At 44.4% G+C, this 20,797-nt stretch overlaps 1 protein-coding gene across 1 annotated transcript in view; it reads left to right on the top strand.

Annotated features, from left to right (window-relative positions):
- Nucleotides 1-19,465, top strand: part of ksr1a (kinase suppressor of ras 1a) — a 21,792-nt gene extending 2,327 nt beyond the window's left edge. Inside the window, 21 exon segments of the mRNA XM_087177124.1 lie at nt 5,875-6,015; nt 9,155-9,302; nt 9,400-9,414; nt 9,417-9,888; nt 11,421-11,602; nt 11,865-11,934; nt 12,029-12,112; nt 12,269-12,330; nt 12,422-12,531; nt 12,662-12,830; nt 13,072-13,113; nt 13,424-13,472; nt 13,574-13,637; nt 14,199-14,495; nt 14,581-14,777; nt 14,869-14,965; nt 15,328-15,461; nt 15,848-15,979; nt 16,062-16,197; nt 16,387-16,520; nt 17,781-19,465. Coding sequence (XP_087033250.1) covers nt 5,875-6,015; nt 9,155-9,302; nt 9,400-9,414; nt 9,417-9,888; nt 11,421-11,602; nt 11,865-11,934; nt 12,029-12,112; nt 12,269-12,330; nt 12,422-12,531; nt 12,662-12,830; nt 13,072-13,113; nt 13,424-13,472; nt 13,574-13,637; nt 14,199-14,495; nt 14,581-14,777; nt 14,869-14,965; nt 15,328-15,461; nt 15,848-15,979; nt 16,062-16,197; nt 16,387-16,520; nt 17,781-17,787 — 2,742 coding nt within the window. The 3' untranslated portion in view covers nt 17,788-19,465.
- Nucleotides 19,466-20,797: the final 1,332 nt, after the last annotated feature.

The following is a 20,797-nucleotide window of genomic DNA, read 5'->3' as shown; positions in this document are numbered from 1 at the left end:
ATCCCCACACTAACCCCCACCCCTCTGCCTCTGCACAATGAGTGACAGTGAAGCTCATTTGCTGAACGTAGCATTTTAGCCACATCTTTGTTTTCAGAAGCAGAATTATAGTTTATGGACTGCCGGTGTAAATCATGTCTGGTTTGAACAGGGTCATAAATGTGAAGTGGAGTTCACGGCCTCCTCGTGTACTTGTTTTCATGCGGACCTTGTTGCTGTGTGGAGCAGGACAAGATCTGGCAGAGTACTTCCTGAGGTGTGCTGCACCAGCATTGTTCCTCATGACAATGGACAGGCCCTGCTGCTCACACATGGTTCTTGAAGGCTGCGAAAATGGCCCTGAGGTCTCTTTCCTGTGGTTCTGAGGCCGTGGTCGGGGGGGCATCACTGAAAGTCAAACAGTAGCTCTGGTTACCTCAAGCTAGTTTTTGCTGGTTTGTGGTTTTTCGAGATTCAGGTTCCTTCCCTCTTGTACCTTGTGCACCAAGACAACTCTCGCAAATCTACTTCTAGCCTCTGTCAGTGCCTGCTGACTTGTAGTTGCTGCATCAGACACAGGGACAGTAGATAGTGTCTAGTTTACAGCACATCTAAATGTTTTTATTTAATCTCATATTAACATATTATCACTGTACCTCAGTGGTCAAACTGTTTCCAGCTCCAGTCTAAACTTTTAGAAACTTCCCTTGAACTGATGATATGATGTTGGTCTCATTCAGCAGAGCTGTTGATTTATTAGAAGAAGTTTGACGTGATTTTTTGTTGGTGCTGTTCAGGTCTGTGTCAGTGTCAGTTTTTCTGACTGTTAGTCTTGTGGTATCTCTGCTCAGAGCCAGTATCAAGTGGCTGCACAGCATCCTACCTTTACTGCAGATGTTCCCTTTAATTCCCTTCATCCATTCGGACCTCTATCACGTTTTACTGTCGTATGACTCTTTATCATTTGCTTCATTTTCTGCTCGTATGTCACAGTTACAGGGTCAGTGCAGCGTGTGTGAGCTCTTCCTCTTGCTTTTCATTCATTCGGGAATACGTAATGATCAGACCAAGTAAATCATGGCTTCGAAAATAATTTCCTGCCATTCAAGAAGGAGGAGTCACAATTATTTAAACAAAGGTTTAGAAATTTGGTCGTCCTTGACCTTTGAACTCCCTGTGAGGGCATCAGAGAACAGTCAACATTTATTAATAATGACATGTTTGTCCAGGACTTAACTTATAATCAACTGATCCATCAAACTCTGTATTGAGAGATGGTAGATCAGCTGGTGATTACTGATCAGCTCTTCATACACACTCAGATATTCATCATGTCCGTTTTTAAAAGCCTGGGCTACACGTCTTTACTGAGTGCAGCTGGCAGGACAGAGGGTGCTGTCTTGATCAGCACTCTTACTTCCTATGTCTTTACTGGCACGCTGTTTTGAAACCACTTCTTGCACTTTCACTTCTTGCTTTGGCCCTCCGTCAGATTTCACATGCCTCATGTATTTAAAGTCAGCAGACTGGAGTTTTTCCTGGTTCCATTATAATGCCACATTTCAGCCGATGTGTCAGGTGCTCATCATCGTGTGTTTGTCTGGACCTCTGAACCCAGAGCCCTATCATCCCATGATCAGTCTCCAGGTGATCCCATGTAAATCATTCTGCCATGATGGATATATGTCGTTACTACTGAAGATTTAAGCCACTGTTATTCACCTGAATTTGAGGAGTGTGTGAGGTCAGAGCAGTTGTCAGACTCGTATCGCTCCCATATTGCACTGGAGGGCAATCAAGAGAGGCTTGAACTCACTTTCGACTTTCATTGAGAGAGCTTTATTATTCCACTTGAACTGTGTGTTTTTTCAGCCTTGCCAGTGAGAGGATAATGATACTGGCCTCTCAAATAGAGTGCTAACTGGTACTTCACTTTTCACATGTTAATCCCACTCAGCCTGTCTCTGCTTCCTCTCATGCTGCCGCTCTGTTACTTTACTGTAGCTCTTTATGTATTCCTGATTTTTTTTCTTCATCATCATATTCACATACAAAACCTTAGCAGCTTTTCTATTTTAAAACCAGATTAACATCAGTTTACAAGCTCCATACACTGACAAACATCAACTTAAAAACACCAAATAAACAGCAGAACCCTGGTGTTTTGCTTATGTGCTGTGTTTTACATCATCTTTAACAAGTGTCTATAGATATTCGTTCTTGGTTTACAGAAAAGCAATGTGCCGTGGTCTCTTTTTAATCGTTGCTCTGTGTAATGATCAGCAAACAGCAGAGTGCCACTCTGTTTTGTCTCCTCTCGGTGTTGGAGAGAGTTTGCTGTGCGCTCGTGGTGCGAGCTGTTGTGGCTGCATCTATATTTAGACATCTTTCTTCCTACGCGTTTTCAGGGTTGGTTGTTAAATAAGAAAATCAAATGACGCGCAAGGAGCCTGTGCAAGAGGGGAGAGCAGGGAGGAAGGGGAGGGGAGAATCAAAGCCAATCCGCTGGGCTGCTTCTTATGACATGACAACCGCTGTGTGTGTGTGTGTGTGTGTGTGTGTGTGTGTGTGTGCGTGTGTTTGTGTCTATCAGAGGCCTAGGAGAAGACAATAGAGAATGTCGTTCACATGACGGTAGAGAGGAAACACAGCTGTAGTGACTGTAGCGGCGCTGACCCCGTCTCTTGTTTTGGTGGTGCAGTCAGGGAGACATGGCTGCGTGATGTTGAAATCAGGATGGTTGAACAGTGAAGGCAGCCTTGATCTATTCTTAAACTGACTCAGGATGAGTTGCATTACATCCTGTAATTTTGAGGTTTGCTGTACTTCTTTTGTGGAAAAAAAGGGGGGGGGGTGGTGCTAGCTCCAAATCATGAGGAAGTGAGCACAGTGTTTCAGATTGAAATGGTTACAGTTATGTTTGTTGTAGCTATATATGAAAAGTTAATGTAATTATTATTGTGACATACGTCCTGTTTGGAAAGAAAAGATTTAGATTTAGACATTTTTAAAGATGCACAAAACTTGTCTATTGTCTATTATCATAAGTGTGTGTGTGTGTGTGTGTGTGTGCCGTCCAGGCTTGAACAGACACTAACTTTAACACACAGACCGTTAGAAGCCACTCTAGCACCTCCCCACCCCCCATGCCCAGTGTAGGGGTCAGCTCGCGCTGGTGATAACAATGATGGAGGAGGGGGCCATTGTCTGGGACTGTCAACCACGTATATCCACCCCACCGAGCTTTAAAGAGTCCATGTGACCTGACCTCAGTGTAAGCAGCCCTGCCTGCTTCCATTGTGTCTATGTCCTTTGACATTGTCGTCATTTTTCACGTTGTTCAGCAGGCAGAAAGCTTCAGCCTGCTCACCCTGCTTCACTTGCATGGCCCTTTATGAAAATGTGCCCTTGAAAGCAATATAAAAAATTTGCGTTGATTTGCATTATCTCTCAGCTCCAGTGCTCCTGCTGTTACTGTCACATGTTGCCTGTGACACTGAGTCCAGCTGCCACATGTAAAGACAGGAGAACGAGATTCCTGCTTTATGTCACGTCGTGGCTGATATTGATCATATTGTACAGACGTTTTGTCTCATTGATTATAAAATGTCTGTCAAAGAGCCCCAGTATTACGAGGTTTTACTTTGAAGGTTAATGTTGAATCTTTACATTTTGTTTGATCCCATAGAAAACTAGTTGTGCATTTTAAGCTGGAGGGAAGTGAACCTATGATGTTGTGGGATGGAGCTGGCTCCGGTCTCAGCCTGGCTGTGTTGTGAGAGCCTGGAGGAAACAGTGGAGCGGTGATGTGCTCTGCTGGCAGGCCGCTCTCTGGTGGCCGACACCCCGGCTGTCACTCATCTCTTCGCAGCATTAGGCCGTTGCCATGGTGTTGTTTAGCTCTGCTGACAGGTGGGCTCTGACGCCATCATCGCTCCTCCCACCTCCAGGCCACACGTCAAACACTTCTCTCTCCACTCTGCACCAAAAATAATATAGGGGGGGGCTGTCGTTATCTCTTGGTTTGCCGATGCGCTCCAGCACAATTACACATGACTGATATCAGTGTGTGTTTGTGTGAGTGTGTGAATGTGTGAGTGAGTGAGTGTGTGTGTGTGTGTGTTAACTGATTTAGGATGATAATAGGTTGGTAGTCAGTGTGTGAGATTTAATGTTTCAGTTGTTGTGCTGTGGCGACACATGGTGACATCTGTATGTGGAGGTGTATTGTGTCTGAGCTCCCTGTTTCACATGTATGGGAAAATCCCACTGAAATGTTGCTGACGACTCAGAAGAGCGGTTGCTAGGTAACCTGACGTCACAGGACTGCACTAGTGTATAGGGAGGTAAAGCAGGAGGCTAGCTCATTAGCCACAAAGAGTACAGGCCTTTACTGTGGCCATGTTGCTCCAGACTGAACAGTGATGGTAGCACACTGAACTCTGAACTCTCATGTGTGATGGATATGAAGTTTAACAGATTAAGTGTTAGTAGTATGTTTGCAGGTGTGCTCATTGATATTATGCATTTCCAGCTTAAAATGTGTGTAAATGAAAATGTGTGTGTGTGTTTGGGGGGGGGGGGGCCTCCCCCTCCCCCCGTCATTAGGGGCTGCTCTTACAGACTTCCCTCAAAGGTCAAATGCATGAAACTAAAAGGAGCTTCGACCTCCACAGAAGCCGTCAGATAAACACACTGTAAAGTGTTTGGCACGTTGTACTTTGATGTGTTTATGTTTTCATATGTGATGTATGAAAGGAGCTTTTATGAAACAGTTCTTGCTTGTAAGCTCTGAGAACTTTTTATTAGTTTTCATTCAGTAATGAATTTTATGATCTCTTAATGCTCTGAGTGCAACTGATAATTGAGGAGTAATAGTGAAGCAGAATAGCAGCTGTCAGAGTAACAGAGAGCATTTACCTCCTCTCTCTCTCTCTCTCTCTCTCTCTCTCTCTCATGGCTCTGGCCTACAGTGGAGAAGCTTTTGTTCGCTGCCACGAAGCAGCTTTTTACATCCCAAGGCCGCACTTTGTGAGACTAGCGTGGCCGAAAGAGTCTGTGTGCGCCTGGGAGAGTGGAAGTGTCACAGAGAGCTGAATGAGCAGAGAAAGACACGCGCTCATCGTTGCTGCTCAGGCACTCAGAGGTGCACAGCGGGTCGAGAGAGCTAGCCGGTGTCGCTCAGCTCATCTGCAGGTGCTGTCTGCTGTAATGGACTCTTTACAGATAGACGGTGAGATAAGGAGACACACTATACGGCCCACTGCAAGCCAACACCGTGGTTTTCATGGTAATACTCACTCACAGGACCACTGCACCCCACACCGGCGCTGGTGGTGAAGTCTCACCGTTAGAAATCATCTGTGGAGACTTGTTTTGGCACTTTTATTCCTTTGCTGAGAGCTCTTTGTACCAGCACCACACATGCTCTCATTAGATGACCAGCTCATTGTTCCACTGGATAATAATAGCTGTTTATATCTAATTAACTGCTTGTGCACTGGGGGCACTGGGAAATTGGGTTAAACAAACACTAGAGTCTTGACTGCAGGTGCATTGAGTTCAGAATGGAAAAACAGCCACTTGCATCAGGTTCTTCTCCTCTTATTGTATTGAAAAGGCAGCAGCTGATGGAAAAGATACAGTAGTTTGAATCAGATGATGATGATGATTGAATGTAATTTTTGTTGAAGCAACTGTTTTTTTTTTTTATTTAGAAAATCTTAAATGACACATGGACAGTACAGCAGTAATAAAAAAAAAACAGCAGGGGGGTGTGACAAACCCCCTCCTCAATGAAGCCCTCATCCTCAGCTGTAGCTCCTAGCATGCTGCCAGTCTCCCCTCTAACCTGCCCCTCCCATCCAGAGCTGTGTTCTCTATTGCTCCCTGCAGGTGAAGCTGATGAAATACATCTGTAAACAGCTGCAGTGCAAGCAGAAAGTGCCAGAGACGGAGAGGCCCGAGGCCCTGGACAGCTACCCACACCTACGAGACTGGCTGCGCACCATCAACCTGCGGCCAGAGCTCATCCAGGTGAGTCAGGGTGTTTGGTGTCAGTGTCTCTCGCTCACTCTCTTTAGTCAGACTGACTTTGTTAGTGTCTCATTCATCTGTGTTCAGTATGTGAACTCAGCCCCCCCCCCACATGTGCATGAGGAATGTTTGACCTGTGAAATACTTTTCTAAAAAAGAAGCTCAGTCGTTTTTGTGACGACGACGACGATATTTGTGTTTATTTATTGTTTATTTACCGTGGCAACAAATCTGAACTTGAACTGATTAATTCTGAAAAAGTTGAATTTTCATGGCAGCACATGTTTCATGAGACGAATATAAAGACACAGCTCGCTGTCACTCAGACAAGATATACTCGTTCTCCCACAAACTAACTCCTCTTTCCTTCAAGTCCAGTCTCAACTGCCATTTATATCCATCTGCCTTTTGTCAGTGTGGGAGAATTTCAGACATGTTTGTCTGTAACTTACCAGGTTATTTTTGCCTTTGCTGGAGTGGAATATTCCTTGATAACTGTATGTGTATCACACATATATCCGGCATGTTTCATTTTTGGTTTTTCTTTTTCCTCCATTCTTAACCTCAGTTTTGAAATTCATTCACAGTGATCTTTTCTCCAGACGAGAACAAACTCACCAATCAATTGATCTGTTTAATTGTTTCAGTGAAAATCATATTCAGAGCTACTGGCTGTTCCACTTTAAATGTGTATTTATGCTTTCTCCTGAATTTCTCCCTTGAACTTGGACTGGTCTAAACACAAACGCTGAAGATCTTTGCTTGGGGAGAGAATGTCGTAAATGTGAGACATTTGTTTGTGTGGAATGATTCACGGTTGACACTCCACAGCGCTGCGGATGTAATGTGGACGAGTGCAGCTGTGCAGCAATATTAAACAGACCAGCAAAGTAATAAATACAATAATCTGTGGTCTGTGGTTGGAGAGGAACCTGGTCAGTCTGATCTCTGCCTCAGTTTAGAGTCAGTCTGACACCGAAACTATCATGGCGGTGTTCCCCTTGCCTCTCTCTGGAGCAGTGGGCATCCTAACGGAGACTCTTCTAGAGGAAAGTTCCTTTACATCAATATTGTTGTTTTGGATTATGAATGTATTAAAAATCAAACATTTACTACAGTATTTTCTGCTAAAAAGAGGTCAGTGTAGTTCATGAGGAAACTGCTGCCTTAGATGTGCGCAGTTGTGTTATTGCTGTGGGTTTTTATTTATCTTGTTCTAACGTATGCATTAGAACAGCTGGACAACAGCTGGACAACAGCGTTCCTTTCTTCAAGTTATTATTACAGTAAATAAGCTCGTGTTTCTGCAGAAGAAACTCCAGTGTTCCCAGTTCAGGTGCTGGTCTTTTCCTTCCACCAGCTGCTCATACACACCTGACAAAAATTCATTTCCTCACGTCGTAACTTGGTGTAACGTCATTCACACACATGATTTGTTTGTGATATTTAGTTGTAATTTTCTCTCCTTCCTGTGCTGCTGTAAACTACTGTAATCCCCCTCAGCTACTGTATGTTTGTATTGATCTTGTCCTGTTTGTCTTCCTTGTGAGACCTGACGCTGATCTGCTTGTTTTAAGTGTTTCTGCACTTGTTTTTCTTTAATATGTCTGGATCCTGTGCGTGCTTTTTATTTAATTTCACGGCATTGTTCCATATCTGATTACTCCTCCTCTCTTTAGTCATATCTTTCATGCTCAGTGTGAGTGTTTGTTTTTCAGTTTAAACCTCACGACCTTTCCCTTCTAAAAATTCAGCTGTGTGCTAGAAAATAAGAGGTTTTCATGCTGTACAAGTGCTCATTTGTAGATCTGGTGGATTTCCCAAAAGACGTCACGGCCTGTTGATGACCCATTTAGATCAAACATTATTAGAATGCGATGTCTACGACGCATGACTTCAGTCTATACTATGAGGGCTGGATTATGTAAGGGATGGTCCAAAAACATTACAATGAGTGTATCTTTAATCTGGAAAACAGCCTCCCTGCTCATACGCTGAAACTGACAGTGAGCTATTACATAACCGTCTACCAACATGTGGCTGCCATGTTGGCAGGCCTCTGCATTGAGCATGTGTCTCTCTCTGTGAACTAATTAAGTTTGTCTGTGGCTCTAATGAGAAGCCTTATCTTGATTAACACAGGCGTGGTCACTAGAAAAAGGTCAAAGCATTTTGAGCCAGAAACTTCCCTAAAGTGGAAAACTGCTCAGTTTAACCACAGGAAGAAGTAGACTCAAACACACCATCAGTGAGGTGATAACCCTGACCCTAACCCACAGGATCTAAAACCGTGTGTGTGTGTGTGTGTGTGTGTGTGTGTGTGTGTTTCCTTTTGCTTTCAGTTTACACGAGTGTGGGAGCTTGGCCTAGTTTTGTGATCAGTGTTTGCCCTCTCAGAGCAGCAGAGCTTTAACCTGACTGATAAGCGATTGCGTATTTCCCATGTCAAAAAAACATCCTAAAATCACAGAGCAATCACTGGACTGCCCCCTGTTTCTGTCTGCGCTGTTTGTGCTGCATTTTGTCTTCTGCCCCAGCAAGCAAAACTGAAATAAACAGTATATAGCTCAGGTTTTATAGCTTTGCAGCCTCAGTCTTAAAGCCTCAGCGACTCCCCAGCTTTTGTAAAAAGGCTAAATACTAAATAAAAAGCTGACAGCGGAGCGGAGACAGAGAAAAGCTACATACTTCACTGCAGGAGAGTTGGCAGTAAATGGAAGTGTGTTCACAATAAGAATATCAGCCTCAGTAAAGGTCCCTGTTTGTCTCCTTTAATTAATAGTGATCAAATAATGTAAAGTCAAAGTTTTGATGTAGCTTGCCTTTATTGCTGTGACAAGTAAGCTATTCAGTCCCTGTGTGTGTGTGTGTGTGTGTGTGTGTGTGTGTGTGTGTGTGTGTGTGATTCTTTATATTCCTACATAAACGCCGTGTTCTCATGATAATGAATGACCTATTTATTACCAAGACATACTGGCTGTTTAATGTGAGTCAGTACACGCCACGATGCAGAAGAAGTTTTTTATTGGTGTTATATGAAAATCTGTTTGTTCTTGTTGTGGATCTTCCCGGTGATGCATCATGTATTCATCTTGTTACAGAGCTCACCGTCTCTTCTCCTTTGCTTCGCTCCCTGCAGGCAGTGGAAGCCAAGCTGTCCCTGGACGCCTTACTGCAGATGACAGGTGCTCAGGTGAGGGAGACCATGCGAAGGCTGGGGTCCAGTTCAGAAGAATGTGCCAGACTCAGTGCTGCCCTCTCCTGTCTGAAGAGTGCCACTGAATCAGGTATGTGTCGGCTGCGTGGACGCTCCTTGATCTGATGCGTCATAGTGTGATCTCGTTGGGTTCCTACTGGTGTGTGTTGTCTGCTGACTCTGTCCAGGAGGGGAGCTGAGGGAGGAGGGGGTCCGTGGCTGTCCGAGCCCACCAGGAGGGACAGCGGCTCTCTACTGACTGCAGACCAGCTGACCGGCCTGGGGACTCCGCTCCGCCCTCACAGCCCCTCGCCTCTCGCTCGCCCATCCACCATCCAGTCCACCCCATCCACACCCTGCGCCAGCTTCCCTCACCCCCGCTCAGGCTCGGTGTCAGCGGCACCCACACCCGAGGCGCTGGCCTCACACCTCCACGGTGAAAGCCCCCTCACCGATCCATTCCCCATGTCCTTAGCTCACGCAGCTCGGCTCCATGGACACACGTGCACCCCACCCATAACTCCACCTTCAAAGAGACGTCACCGACTGAAGCCGCCCTGCACCCCTCCACCTCCCTCCCGCAAAGTGCTGCATCTACTTCCCAACATCACCCTGACGCGCAGCAAGAGCCACGAGTCCCAGCTGGGCAATCGCATCGAAGACCCCCCCACCAACAAGTAGGTGCTCCGATCACACTGACTCACACTCTGTTACAACCTTCACCACGTCCACAGCTCTTCATACGCAGGTCAGAGCAGAGCTGGACGGGAATCCTCAGATCACCATGTTATTATTACAGATTCCACTGTTGCTCTGTTCGCTCAGGTTTACAGGAAGTGACGAGACGTGATGTGTTTCTTCTTCTGCGGTTCCTCAGCTACAGTGAGCAGGATTATTACAGCCTGGTGTTTGCTACCTGTTCTTTGATAACCTTGTTCCTTTACTAATGACCAGTGCTTCTGTATATTTCTAAAAGAACCCGTTGATGCTAACACCAGTTCCATTATTAACAGAATATAGAACATGACTCATCTCTGTGACACAGTGTGTTGTGTATAATGATCAGCAGGTTAACTAAAGCTGATCAAAAGATTAATTGATCAACATCCAAAATTTGAGTTTTTCTTGACAGTGGTGAGATAACTACAGTGTAACCAGAGCTGTATATGTTTGTATGTAAACTTCATCCACTGCACAAAGATTCATACAGAGACAAAGTGTCCTTGAACACAGTGAAACATTGAAGCTGCGACATTATCACGCAGTGGGGAGATGGAGCGAATGTTGCTGACATGTCTGCACACAGCAGCAGAGGGCGCTGTGTCCCGTTTGAGTAAGCACGGTCATGGAAGTGCAACAGTGAGCAGGTGACGGCTTAATTTCCTCAGCACCTATAAAAACAGCTGCTGCTGCAGTTTTCATCACAACATCTGTCCAGTGTCTCGTTCTTCAGCAGAGCTTCTCTCTCTCTTTCTCTCTCTCTCTCATATCCCTTCACATCCTGCCTGTTGCTCCTTTGCTCTTACTGTATATGAGTGAAGCTAATCCCCACATAGATTCCCACAGATTATGAGTCATGTCAAAACAGGAAGTATTTCCTAGGACTAATGCTCAGAGGTGGCAACACAAACACAATCTCTCTCTCTCTCTCTCTCTCTCTCTCTCTCTCTCTCTCTCTCTTTCCCTCATTCTCTCTCTCTCTGTCTCTATTGTGATTGGATGCACACACACAAACAAGCCACATGTTTATCCATCATATCCTGTCTGTTTATGGAAAGCTTTATTGGAGAAAGAAAAACGGAGAGCCAAAGTAAATATGGCTGACATAGATTCAGTGCTTCGAACGCACACACAGATAATCCTGCCAGTTTATCCGGGTCACAGGTCTGATAGCTGATTGAACAGAACACTGTGATTACTCACGTGTGTGTGTGTGTGTGTGTGTGTAAACCAAAGAACTGGCACTGCTCGGCGCTTCAGTCCTTGTGAGTTCAGTCTGGGTGTTAAGGATGTCACCCTGGCTCTCCCCCATGCCAGAGCTATTTGAGTATAGCAACATGTCTCTGTCTCGATCCCTTACATAACCTGTGTGGTACTGTGGTGAGCGGTCGATGCTGTGGACCTGCAGAGGTTTCCAGTCCAGGTTTTGTCACGATACAAGATCTACAGACACAGGTACTCAGTTTTTTTTTTTTGCTCCCTTCTTCAGATGTGTTAGAAAGAATAAGTTGTTCCTGAATATGCAAGTCAACGGGAATGGATGTGAGGACTTGTCTTCTCGCTACCCCACCATGTCTGCACGGACCCCCGGGGTCACCCCAGCTGCCACCACAGCACCTTACACCCTGCCTGGCACGCCCACCCTCCTGGAGGAGCACAGCACCATTAAGAGTGAGTCATTAACATGTCTGCTGTTTTTATTTTGCTGATGTGGTGAATCTACATGTTTTAGATTCATCATCTAGGACCTGTCTGAAATTACTGGGATTTGTGGGATTGAATGAGCAGAGTTTGGGTTCTGGAAAGTTTCCTTTTATTCCTTATCTTCTAAATGTGCTTTGACCCTGTCCCAATGACAGAATCCTCATTTTTAAATGCTCCATTTTGTATGTGATTAATCCTCTCCTTCCCTCCGTCTCTTTTCCCTGGCCAGATAACGTAGCAGTGCATCGCAGCTCCCCACAGGCAGTGAGGAGGGACATAGGCCTAGCGGTCACACACAGGTAGATCATATGAAGCTTACTTCTTAAGTAAATGATAAGAAATCAACTCTGCAGTAATGTAAAACTGGAGTTCTAACAGCAGCTCTTTGTCTAGGTTCTCGACCAAGTCCTGGCTGTCCCAGACGTGTCAGGTGTGTCAGAAGAACATGATGTTTGGGGTTAAGTGCAAACACTGTCGGTGAGTCGAGCAATTTGTGTTTTACAGTGAAATCACCTTGAAGTTATGTTGTTTCTGCCTGAGGCTTTCTAACGGCAGCTGTGTTGATTTGGGGAACCTTGAGCGGGCCTCGATCTGGACTTGAACACTGTTGATCACTGGGTCTCTCACATGCAGGTTAAAGTGCCACAACAAATGCACCAAGGAAGCTCCATCCTGCAGAATCTCCTTTCTACCAAGTAAGTTTTCTGTAACCCTCAGTCTGCAGGTGATGGACACGGTATATTTGCCTACAAACATGTAAATAAATTGTGACAATTTCCCTTCTAGTTGCCAAAATTCGGAGGACTGAGTCAGTTCCGTCTGATATTAACAACCCAGTGGACCGGCCGCCAGAAGCACCGCAGTTTGGCACACTACCAAAGGCCATTACAAAAAAGGTTAAATAAAAGAGTTCTGCATTAGAGCAAAAAGCATGACCGTATACAGTTTAAACAGTGATGAGTTCCTGTTGCAGATATTGATGTCTGTTTCTCCCTGATGCCCCCCCCCCCCCGCTCGCTCCACCAGGACCATCCTCCAGTGCTAAACCAGCTGGATTCCAGCAGCAATCCGTCCTCCACCACTTCATCCACACCTTCCTCCCCAGCACCATTCCAGCAGAGCAACCCCCCCAGCGCCACACCACCACCCAACCCCTCCCCCAAAGGTCATCGGGACAGTCGCTTCAACTTCCCTGGTAAGCTCAGATACAGAAGGACACACATCCTGAAATAATGCATGCTAGTATTCCACTTGATCTCTCCTCATACAGATTTTTGCAGCTTTAATAGTATGAAACATACATTCTCACACACTCTCCTCTTCTCTGTGACATTAACACTGAAGAACAACTGCACTTTTTATAAGATCTGTTCATTCTTTCACACCAAGTCTCTGTGCCATGCTTGATATGGTCTTTCCCTCTCTTTTTGCAAAAGCTGCCTGTTACTTTCAGCATAGACAGCAGTTTATCTTCCCTGGTGAGTTGACAGTCCTGAAATGTCATGCTGCGCTGTCGCTACTGTCCCATCATGCCCCTCTGCAAACCCTAGATTCCCTGCAGCTCTCTCTGTCCTCTGCATGTTAGCTTGTAGGGTCGTAGCAGTCACTGTAGCTAGTGTTCTCTGTGTGTCAGCACTGGGATTGCATGCTGAACGTTAGCGGCCTTTTGACGCCATCTGCTGGTGGTAGTGGGGAATTGCATGAGCGGTCATGTTCTGTATGTGGTGGGCCATGAAGAGATGAAGAACCTTTTCGTTCCCTCCTAAAGTATCTTGTTGTTCTCTACAGATGTTTCCAGTCCTGCTAATTTGCACTCTGACGTCCTCCAAGACACTGTGTAAGACATTTACACTAAAACATCAAGTCTTTTCATTTGAGTGGTGAAACAGTAGTTAAGTTATTTAGTTTGTTTCCTCACTGATGTGTTCTGTGTCACAGCAGTGAGATCGAGCAGTCAGCCGATGACATCCACGCTGAGCTGGTAGAGGATGAAGATGAAGAGGTAATGCTTAATAAAAAAAAATATTAAGAATAAAAATAAAATGAGCTGAAAGAGTGAGAGTCAGACATCACTGCAGATTAACAGTGAGCGTTGACAGGTTTGGAAACCGCTGGGCTGCTGCCACAGGATGCAGATTAGTCTCATAACCTCAGACAAACTCAGACTGTCTTCACATCTGAAGTTATGAATATCAGCTGTCACAGCAGAGCGGCTCGGGTCAAACTCCTTTCTATACTGAGCAGTTGAAAGAGTGACTGTATTTATTCAGGTACAGCAAGTCAGACCACAGAGGGGAAAACAATCATCAGTCATCAGTCAGTGCTGGCTCACATTGTACAGAATATATTAAAGAACAACAGCACATTTTTCAACCGGCTCAAGATACTGTTCCTATAAACTACCTGACAAATAAAACCAGAAGATGCAGATAAAATATCTTCTTTAATTTGTAGCAATAGAAAGATGTGATAATAAATGTTCACACTTGCCTTTCTTTGGGTAGATGTTGTTTTATCCTTTTATACGTAGTGGAGTAACAAAGCCATCACCACACTCTTGTAGGAAGGGGAGGAGGAAATTGATGTCGAAGATGAAGACCCAGAAGCAGAGGAGGAGAATGATGAAGAAGAAGAGGAGGAGAACGAGGACGAAGGAGAGGACGAGGATGACGGGGAGGAGATTAGGATGAACATGGGCTCGGACGGGGAGTTGGATGGCGACGAGCTGGACGATCTGCCCAGCTCTCGGGGGAACCAGTGGAAGGGCCCCATCTCCCGCAAGGCAAGTCAGACCAGCGTCTACCTGCAGGAGTGGGACATCCCATTTGAGCAGCTGGACCTCGGAGAGCTCATAGGGAAGGTGAGGAATCTGAGGCAGACATTAGTGGAGCACACATTGTCTTCTGAAGAGGCAGCTCTGCTGAGGCAGTTCTTTGTTCACGCAGGGTCGCTGGGGCAAAGTGCATAAGGGTCGGTGGCACGGGGAGGTGGCAATCCGACTTCTCGAGATCGATGGAAACAATCAGGACCATCTGAAGCTCTTTAAAAAGGAGGTGATGAACTACAGACAGACCAGGCATGAGAATGTGGTCCTGTTCATGGGCGCCTGCATGGCTCCACCCCACCTAGCCATCATCACCAGGTGAGTTCAGAAACATCAAACGCACCTCTGAAATGATTTTGACCCAAATACTGTTTTTATCTTCAATGTGATGTTTTCTGTGTCCACACAGTTTCTGTAAAGGGAGGACGCTGTACTCAGTTGTTAGAGACACTAAAAACACTTTGGACATTAATAAGACGAGACAAATCGCTCAGGAGATTGTAAAGGTAAATGTTTCTGTTCTACCTTCGGTGCATTTGATTCTGTAAGATCCAGGACGTCATTTAGAGGTGCCAGATTTCATGTAAAGAAATAACTTAATTAAAAGAAACAGGAAATCTGTATTCTAACTAAACCAAACATAATAAATATTGTTTATTAAATATTTTCCATTATGGAGTATATGTTACATTTTGATTTTTGGTGTAATTAATATCCCAAATTCAGTCCAAGTCTTAATGTGCATTGTAGTGTAGCATGAGAAGAACCAATGCAGCAGAAAGACAGAAAGAGGAAACACGTGTGTGTGAATGATCGGAGTGTGTGTGACAGCAGCTAATGAAGGTTCACCATCTGTCCTCCTACACAGGGAATGGGCTACCTGCACGCTAAAGGCATCGTTCACAAAGATTTGAAGTCGAAGAACGTTTTTCACGACACCAATAAAGTGGTGATCACAGACTTCGGGCTGTTCGGGATCTCTGGAGTTGTTCAGGAGGGGAGGTGAGAACCGCCACTCAAGAGACTTTAAAAACACAACCTCAGCTAAAGAGCTGTTCCCACCACACTGATATTACCGGGGGGGGGGGGGGGTCCAGTGGTTTATGATAACTAGCTGAGGTCCACAGTGACTCCATCGCTGCAGGCACGTCCCTTTACAGAAGTCTCCTGATTCTAAGATCTGAATCGTTTCCAGCACACTCTTTCTGAAGAACATTTTGAACACACACACAGCCAGCTCCATGAACAGCCGTGTTCTACACAGCCGTTGGAGATGGACTGACTGCGTCTAGTTAATTCATTTTCCACTCAAGTTAATGTGTCTTTCCTCTCTCAGATTTTCCACTCCATTTGATTTGTTACTGAAAAATGTGTATTTTTGTTTCCAGGCGTGAGAATAAACTAAAACTTCCACATGGCTGGATCTGTTATCTCGCACCAGAGATTGTGCGCAGGATGAGCCCAGGTAACAATGAGGACCGCCTTCCTTTCTCCACCGCGGCAGATGTGTACGCCTTTGGGTGAGCTCCGCACACTCACAGGAGTTTACTGAAGATTATCCAATTTGGCAGAATAATCATACTTTTATTTCCCCCCTTGAAGCACCATTTGGTATGAGCTTCAGGCTAGAGACTGGCCAATCACCAACCAGCCTGTGGAAGCTACCATCTGGCAGGTGGGGAGCGGAGAGGGCATAAAGAAGGTGTTGGCCGAGATCAGCCTGGGCAAGGAGGTCACTGTGAGTTGAGTGTGTCAGTCATTCAGAAACGTACTTGTTTATTCTGCCTATATGAGACTTGCGCGCTCAGCTGACGCAGAGATGTTTGTGAAACTTTAAGATCCATCATCGCTCACAGTGCACGGTGCGGCGAGCGCTCGGCTCGGTGCTTTGTCATGTTGGTTGACTCACAGTGGTTTGTCCTCTCAGGAGATCCTCTCTGCCTGCTGGGCCTACGACCTGAGAGAGAGGCCCACCTTCACCCAGCTGGCCGACATGCTGGAGAAGCTGCCCAAACTCAACCGCAGGCTGTCCCACCCCGGACACTTCTGGAAGTCTGCAGAGTAGGTATCCAGAGATAAAGGACGAGTGACGACACTGGACAGACAAACAAACGTCCCTCAGTCCTTGTTGTGTATCTTCTGATATCTTCTGATTCGTTGTGGTGCTGTTAGTCATTGACTCCAAACTCTACAAACAACATGAGGTTGAATGTTTCAGCCTTGGGATCACAGTCTTATTTATAGATGAGATTCATATTTGTTTGTTACATTTTGAATATTAGATGAGATAAACAGGTTTGAATTGTTTCATAATTTCTGTTCAGCCCCACACATGACCAGATGACTCAGTCACTGCACCATGACACACTGTAGATCCTCTGTAACTGTTGCTTCTTCTCAAGCCACATGTGACTTTGTGGTTTATATTTGTAGATGTGAGTTAATTTAATCTCCTGACAGAGTCAGTCTATCGACAGATATCACCAATCTGTGACAGAAGAAAGGGTCAAACTGTCGGTGTCTTCTTAACGCCAGACTGTCGCACAATGTTATTGCACAGTTTATCATGGCAATTTTCAGTTCCTTAACAAAGTTGTCAGGAAGAGAAAAAAAATAATATGACAGATACACAAGTGTAAAATCTGCATGTGTGAGATAGTTGCGGTCTCTGGGTGATCAGATCATTTCAGTGTAAATGTGGGTCGTTCTGCGACACGTCATCTGAAGTTGAGAGTAACTGTCCAACAGTGAAGGGACCAAGTTAAAATACAAAAACTCAGAATTCAGGAAAATTAACTTATTTCACTTTTTACCTCATTTGTTGTCGTCTTGATTAGTTTGTTCTTATTACACCAGAATGGATTTCATCCTCGTTTTACCCAGACCAGCTTTATTTCACTTTCTGCAGCCACACACTTCACTACAGCTTCACTTTCACACCATGTCTCCTCTTGTTTTCTGCTTGTTGTTTATGGTTTGCTCAGAGACGACATGCAGCCTTTTCATTTTTAATGTAAAACCAGAAATCAAGGGCTTCACTGTTGATCCTCTAAATGTTAAAAGCAGGTTTTGTTTAGCAGCATGATGGGAGAGATGTTTTCTGTAAAAGAAGACAATACAAATGACTTACAGAGGTCGGTGTTGTTGATTGAACTTTCTCTGAAGTGAAAGTCCTTGAACTAATCTACATGTGTGTAATATCTTGCTGCTTTCCAATGATGCTTTCTTCACTGTGAGCTTGTTCCACCTGCACTAACCGTCTAACGTTTGTGTTTTCCTTTTGCTCTTTCTTCTCTGTTCTTACTCTCTTTTCTAATCTAGGTTGTAGCAGTCACTGAAACATAAGCAATGCAAAACAAAGCCTGGGTCTGCCTTGCATGCTCCTGAATCCTTAACTCTTACAGGATTGATCAAAGCATTGCCTCTGCCTGAAACAGACACTGCTTCCACTAATCCACAGTCTGATCTTCCATGTCTAACTGTTTTCTTGTTGGGAAGAGAGGATCGGTGGACTGAGGTGTGGCGGGGGGAGGAGGGAGGGGGGTGCTCTCCCGCCTCTCGTCTAATATCTCTTTGCCTTCCTTCTTGGTTTTGTTGTGTGACGTCGTCGGGACTCGGAGGCTTGTGAATAACTGGCTTGTGGTGTCTGTGCTGAGACTGACTGGTGTGCTGTGGTCTGTGCCTGCTGATGGCTGCCCTGTCCTCAGCCTGCTCACCTTCCCTGTGCTGCTGTGATGTGGTTGTTCTTGGGGGGGGGGGGGGGGCCCTGACCACACAGCTCCCTTTTTCTCTCTCTCTCTGAAACACACACACACACACACACACACACACACACACACACACACACACACACACACTGCTGGACGTCAAATGAACCCTACTACCAAATGGACCACTTCATTCATCTGTGTTTTCCCTGGGGGGTTGACGTGCGTTTGACAGGCTGCTTGAGTGATGTTCTCAGACCGACTGCCTCTCAGCTCCTCTCCCTCTGTTTTTTAATGGTCGTGTGACGGCATGTGCTGAGATGTTCACCTGCCCATGTCTAGACACAATATGCACTTTGTCAACAGGACAAAAATAATCATGAACTCTTTTGTTGTTGTTTAGTTTGGTTTTGAATAGTCATATTTGCAGTGTTTTCTTTTATTCTTCAGGGGGGTGTCAGAGGCTCAGACAGTGTGATATGCTCACTTGTATGTTGTCTTAACCTGTTAAATTCACTGTTTATTGGATGCATCTGAAAACAGGGCACTGATGACTGAAGACTTGTGTTTGCTAAACAACAAGGAAGGAAAAGGTGGAATATTCCCTACATCATTCACAATCCACATGGGAATAGAATAAATGCTGACTATTTATGATTAAAGACTTTTTAATAATAGCGTCCATCCATTGAAGTGTAAAGTGCACTTTATAAGAATATGAGTTCTTCAGAAAGATCCTTTTTTTCAAGAAAATGAGTGATTTCATTCTCTGCGAAAAAAAAGAAAAGATAAATCAGGAACGTGGCGCAAAAGTGTCCTATATCTTCCTAAAACATTACCTCTTGTGCGCGCTTGTGCATACTGTTTGTGATTGCTGGCCTCAGTTGGTGCGCTTGTATTTATGTGGTGTGTGTGTGTGTGTGTGTGTGTGTGTGTGTGTCTGAGTGAGCGTACCGGGTTGGATTTTGTGAAAGATTGCAGTAAATGTTGTGTTGCAGAATCCAATGGTATGTAATGTACATACATTATTTAATGTATAGCAAATTAACATGACTCTTCTAATATTTGTATAAACATTTTATATGTAAACTACATCACAACATTTTTGAATAGGTACTGCTATGGCTATTACAGATGTGTATATATATTTATATTTTTTTCATGTATAAAATACTGTATAAACGCTGTACAATTTTTAGAATGGGCCAATACATGTTTTTTTATGTTACTGTAAAAATTCATATTTTTGTATTGCATGTGACCATTCTGTACACGCAGTTTGTGTTTTCATCCATGGAAGACAATAAAAGGAGGCTTGTCATGTAAGAACAGAATGGATAGTTAATGTCCTGCAGTAAAAGAGTGCTCACTGTGTGGACACCACTTATAGAAACAAAATCTTCAATATAAAGAATAACAGAGAAATGCAGACAAACAGAAGACATGGTATTCAGATTGAATCTATTTGATTTCTTTTGTTGAGTTAATTTGGCTTGTTAAGAAACAAAATAGAGTTTTCATTCTGAGATGGTGATTACAGACAGTTATTAAACTGGGACAAAGACGGGACCAAAGCATATATTTACTTACAGCAGTGATTCTTCATTTTACCAAACAATCAGAGGGGCGTTGCGGTGGCCTCACTACAGCAGTGGAGATAAAAAAGGCACCAGTCCGGAGTGTGCAGGATGAAGAGCTTCTACACATCAGCAGCACAGTGAATGTGTGACAGAACTCCTGCAGACAGAAAAAGTAAAAGAAAGAAAGTTTTCTCCGTCTAAGGTCAATAATGATTCCTCAGCCTCATTTCAGTGGACGGTTATGTAAAAAGCTTGTAGCAGCTGCATAATGATCAAAATCCCAGCTTGCCTCTAGGTGGCATAAAGACCCAACAGAGGCAGTGCTGTTTTTATTATAGTTGTGCACATTTCACATCAGATCTTTTGTTGTTTTTCTTACGTTTTTTTTAATTGTGTGTTATGAAAGGTGTGAAGTGTGGTCGTTTTAGAACCCAGAACAACTGAGTCGTGAAACTGAGCCACTACAAACCTCTTGAACTTGTAGGTTTGTCATATTAAACGTCTGAAGCTGCTCCAGAGTTAGTCATTAGAAATGGAAAAACAAATTGTCTAAAGTATTATCTATAGACTTGTTTGGATAACAGCACATTATCTGTTACTCCTGCTGTAAAGTAACATTACTTCCTGTTAAAGTGCCCAAATCTGGTTTGGAGGTTTTAATCTATAGAGAACAGAATGGACTGGCATATTAGGCAATGTTTTATTAGCTTCTTTCTGCTTAGGCAGCTTTTCAGTGATGAATCTATCAAAAGTTGATCATATGAGGCCTTCAGCTTCATCTGTCTGTAAAATGAGGAACACTGCTCACATTCAGACCTTGAAACCTGTTATCAGTGAGGCTACATCAAGTGTGGTTTTGACTAATAAGAATGATGGATTGATTGTGAATACTGGTATCAATCCAGCAGAAAAGAAAGGACCTTGTATTTTCTACTGCAACTAAAAGCTCTTTGACTCCAACTGGTACTGGATCACATGACCAGCTTTTGGTGAGGGGAAACTGTTTCCCTCATTGGGACACAGAATGGCCTTTCTTCCCTGAATGTCAATC

Source organism: Seriola lalandi, unplaced genomic scaffold, assembly GCF_002814215.2.
Source record: "Seriola lalandi dorsalis isolate HSWRI2012SDOR001 ecotype SW California unplaced genomic scaffold, Sedor1 jcf7180002054581, whole genome shotgun sequence".
NCBI classification, from domain to species: domain Eukaryota; kingdom Metazoa; phylum Chordata; class Actinopteri; order Carangiformes; family Carangidae; genus Seriola; species Seriola lalandi.
The sequence above is the reverse complement of the archived record's forward strand: the minus strand, read 5'-3'. Positions and strand labels throughout refer to the sequence as shown.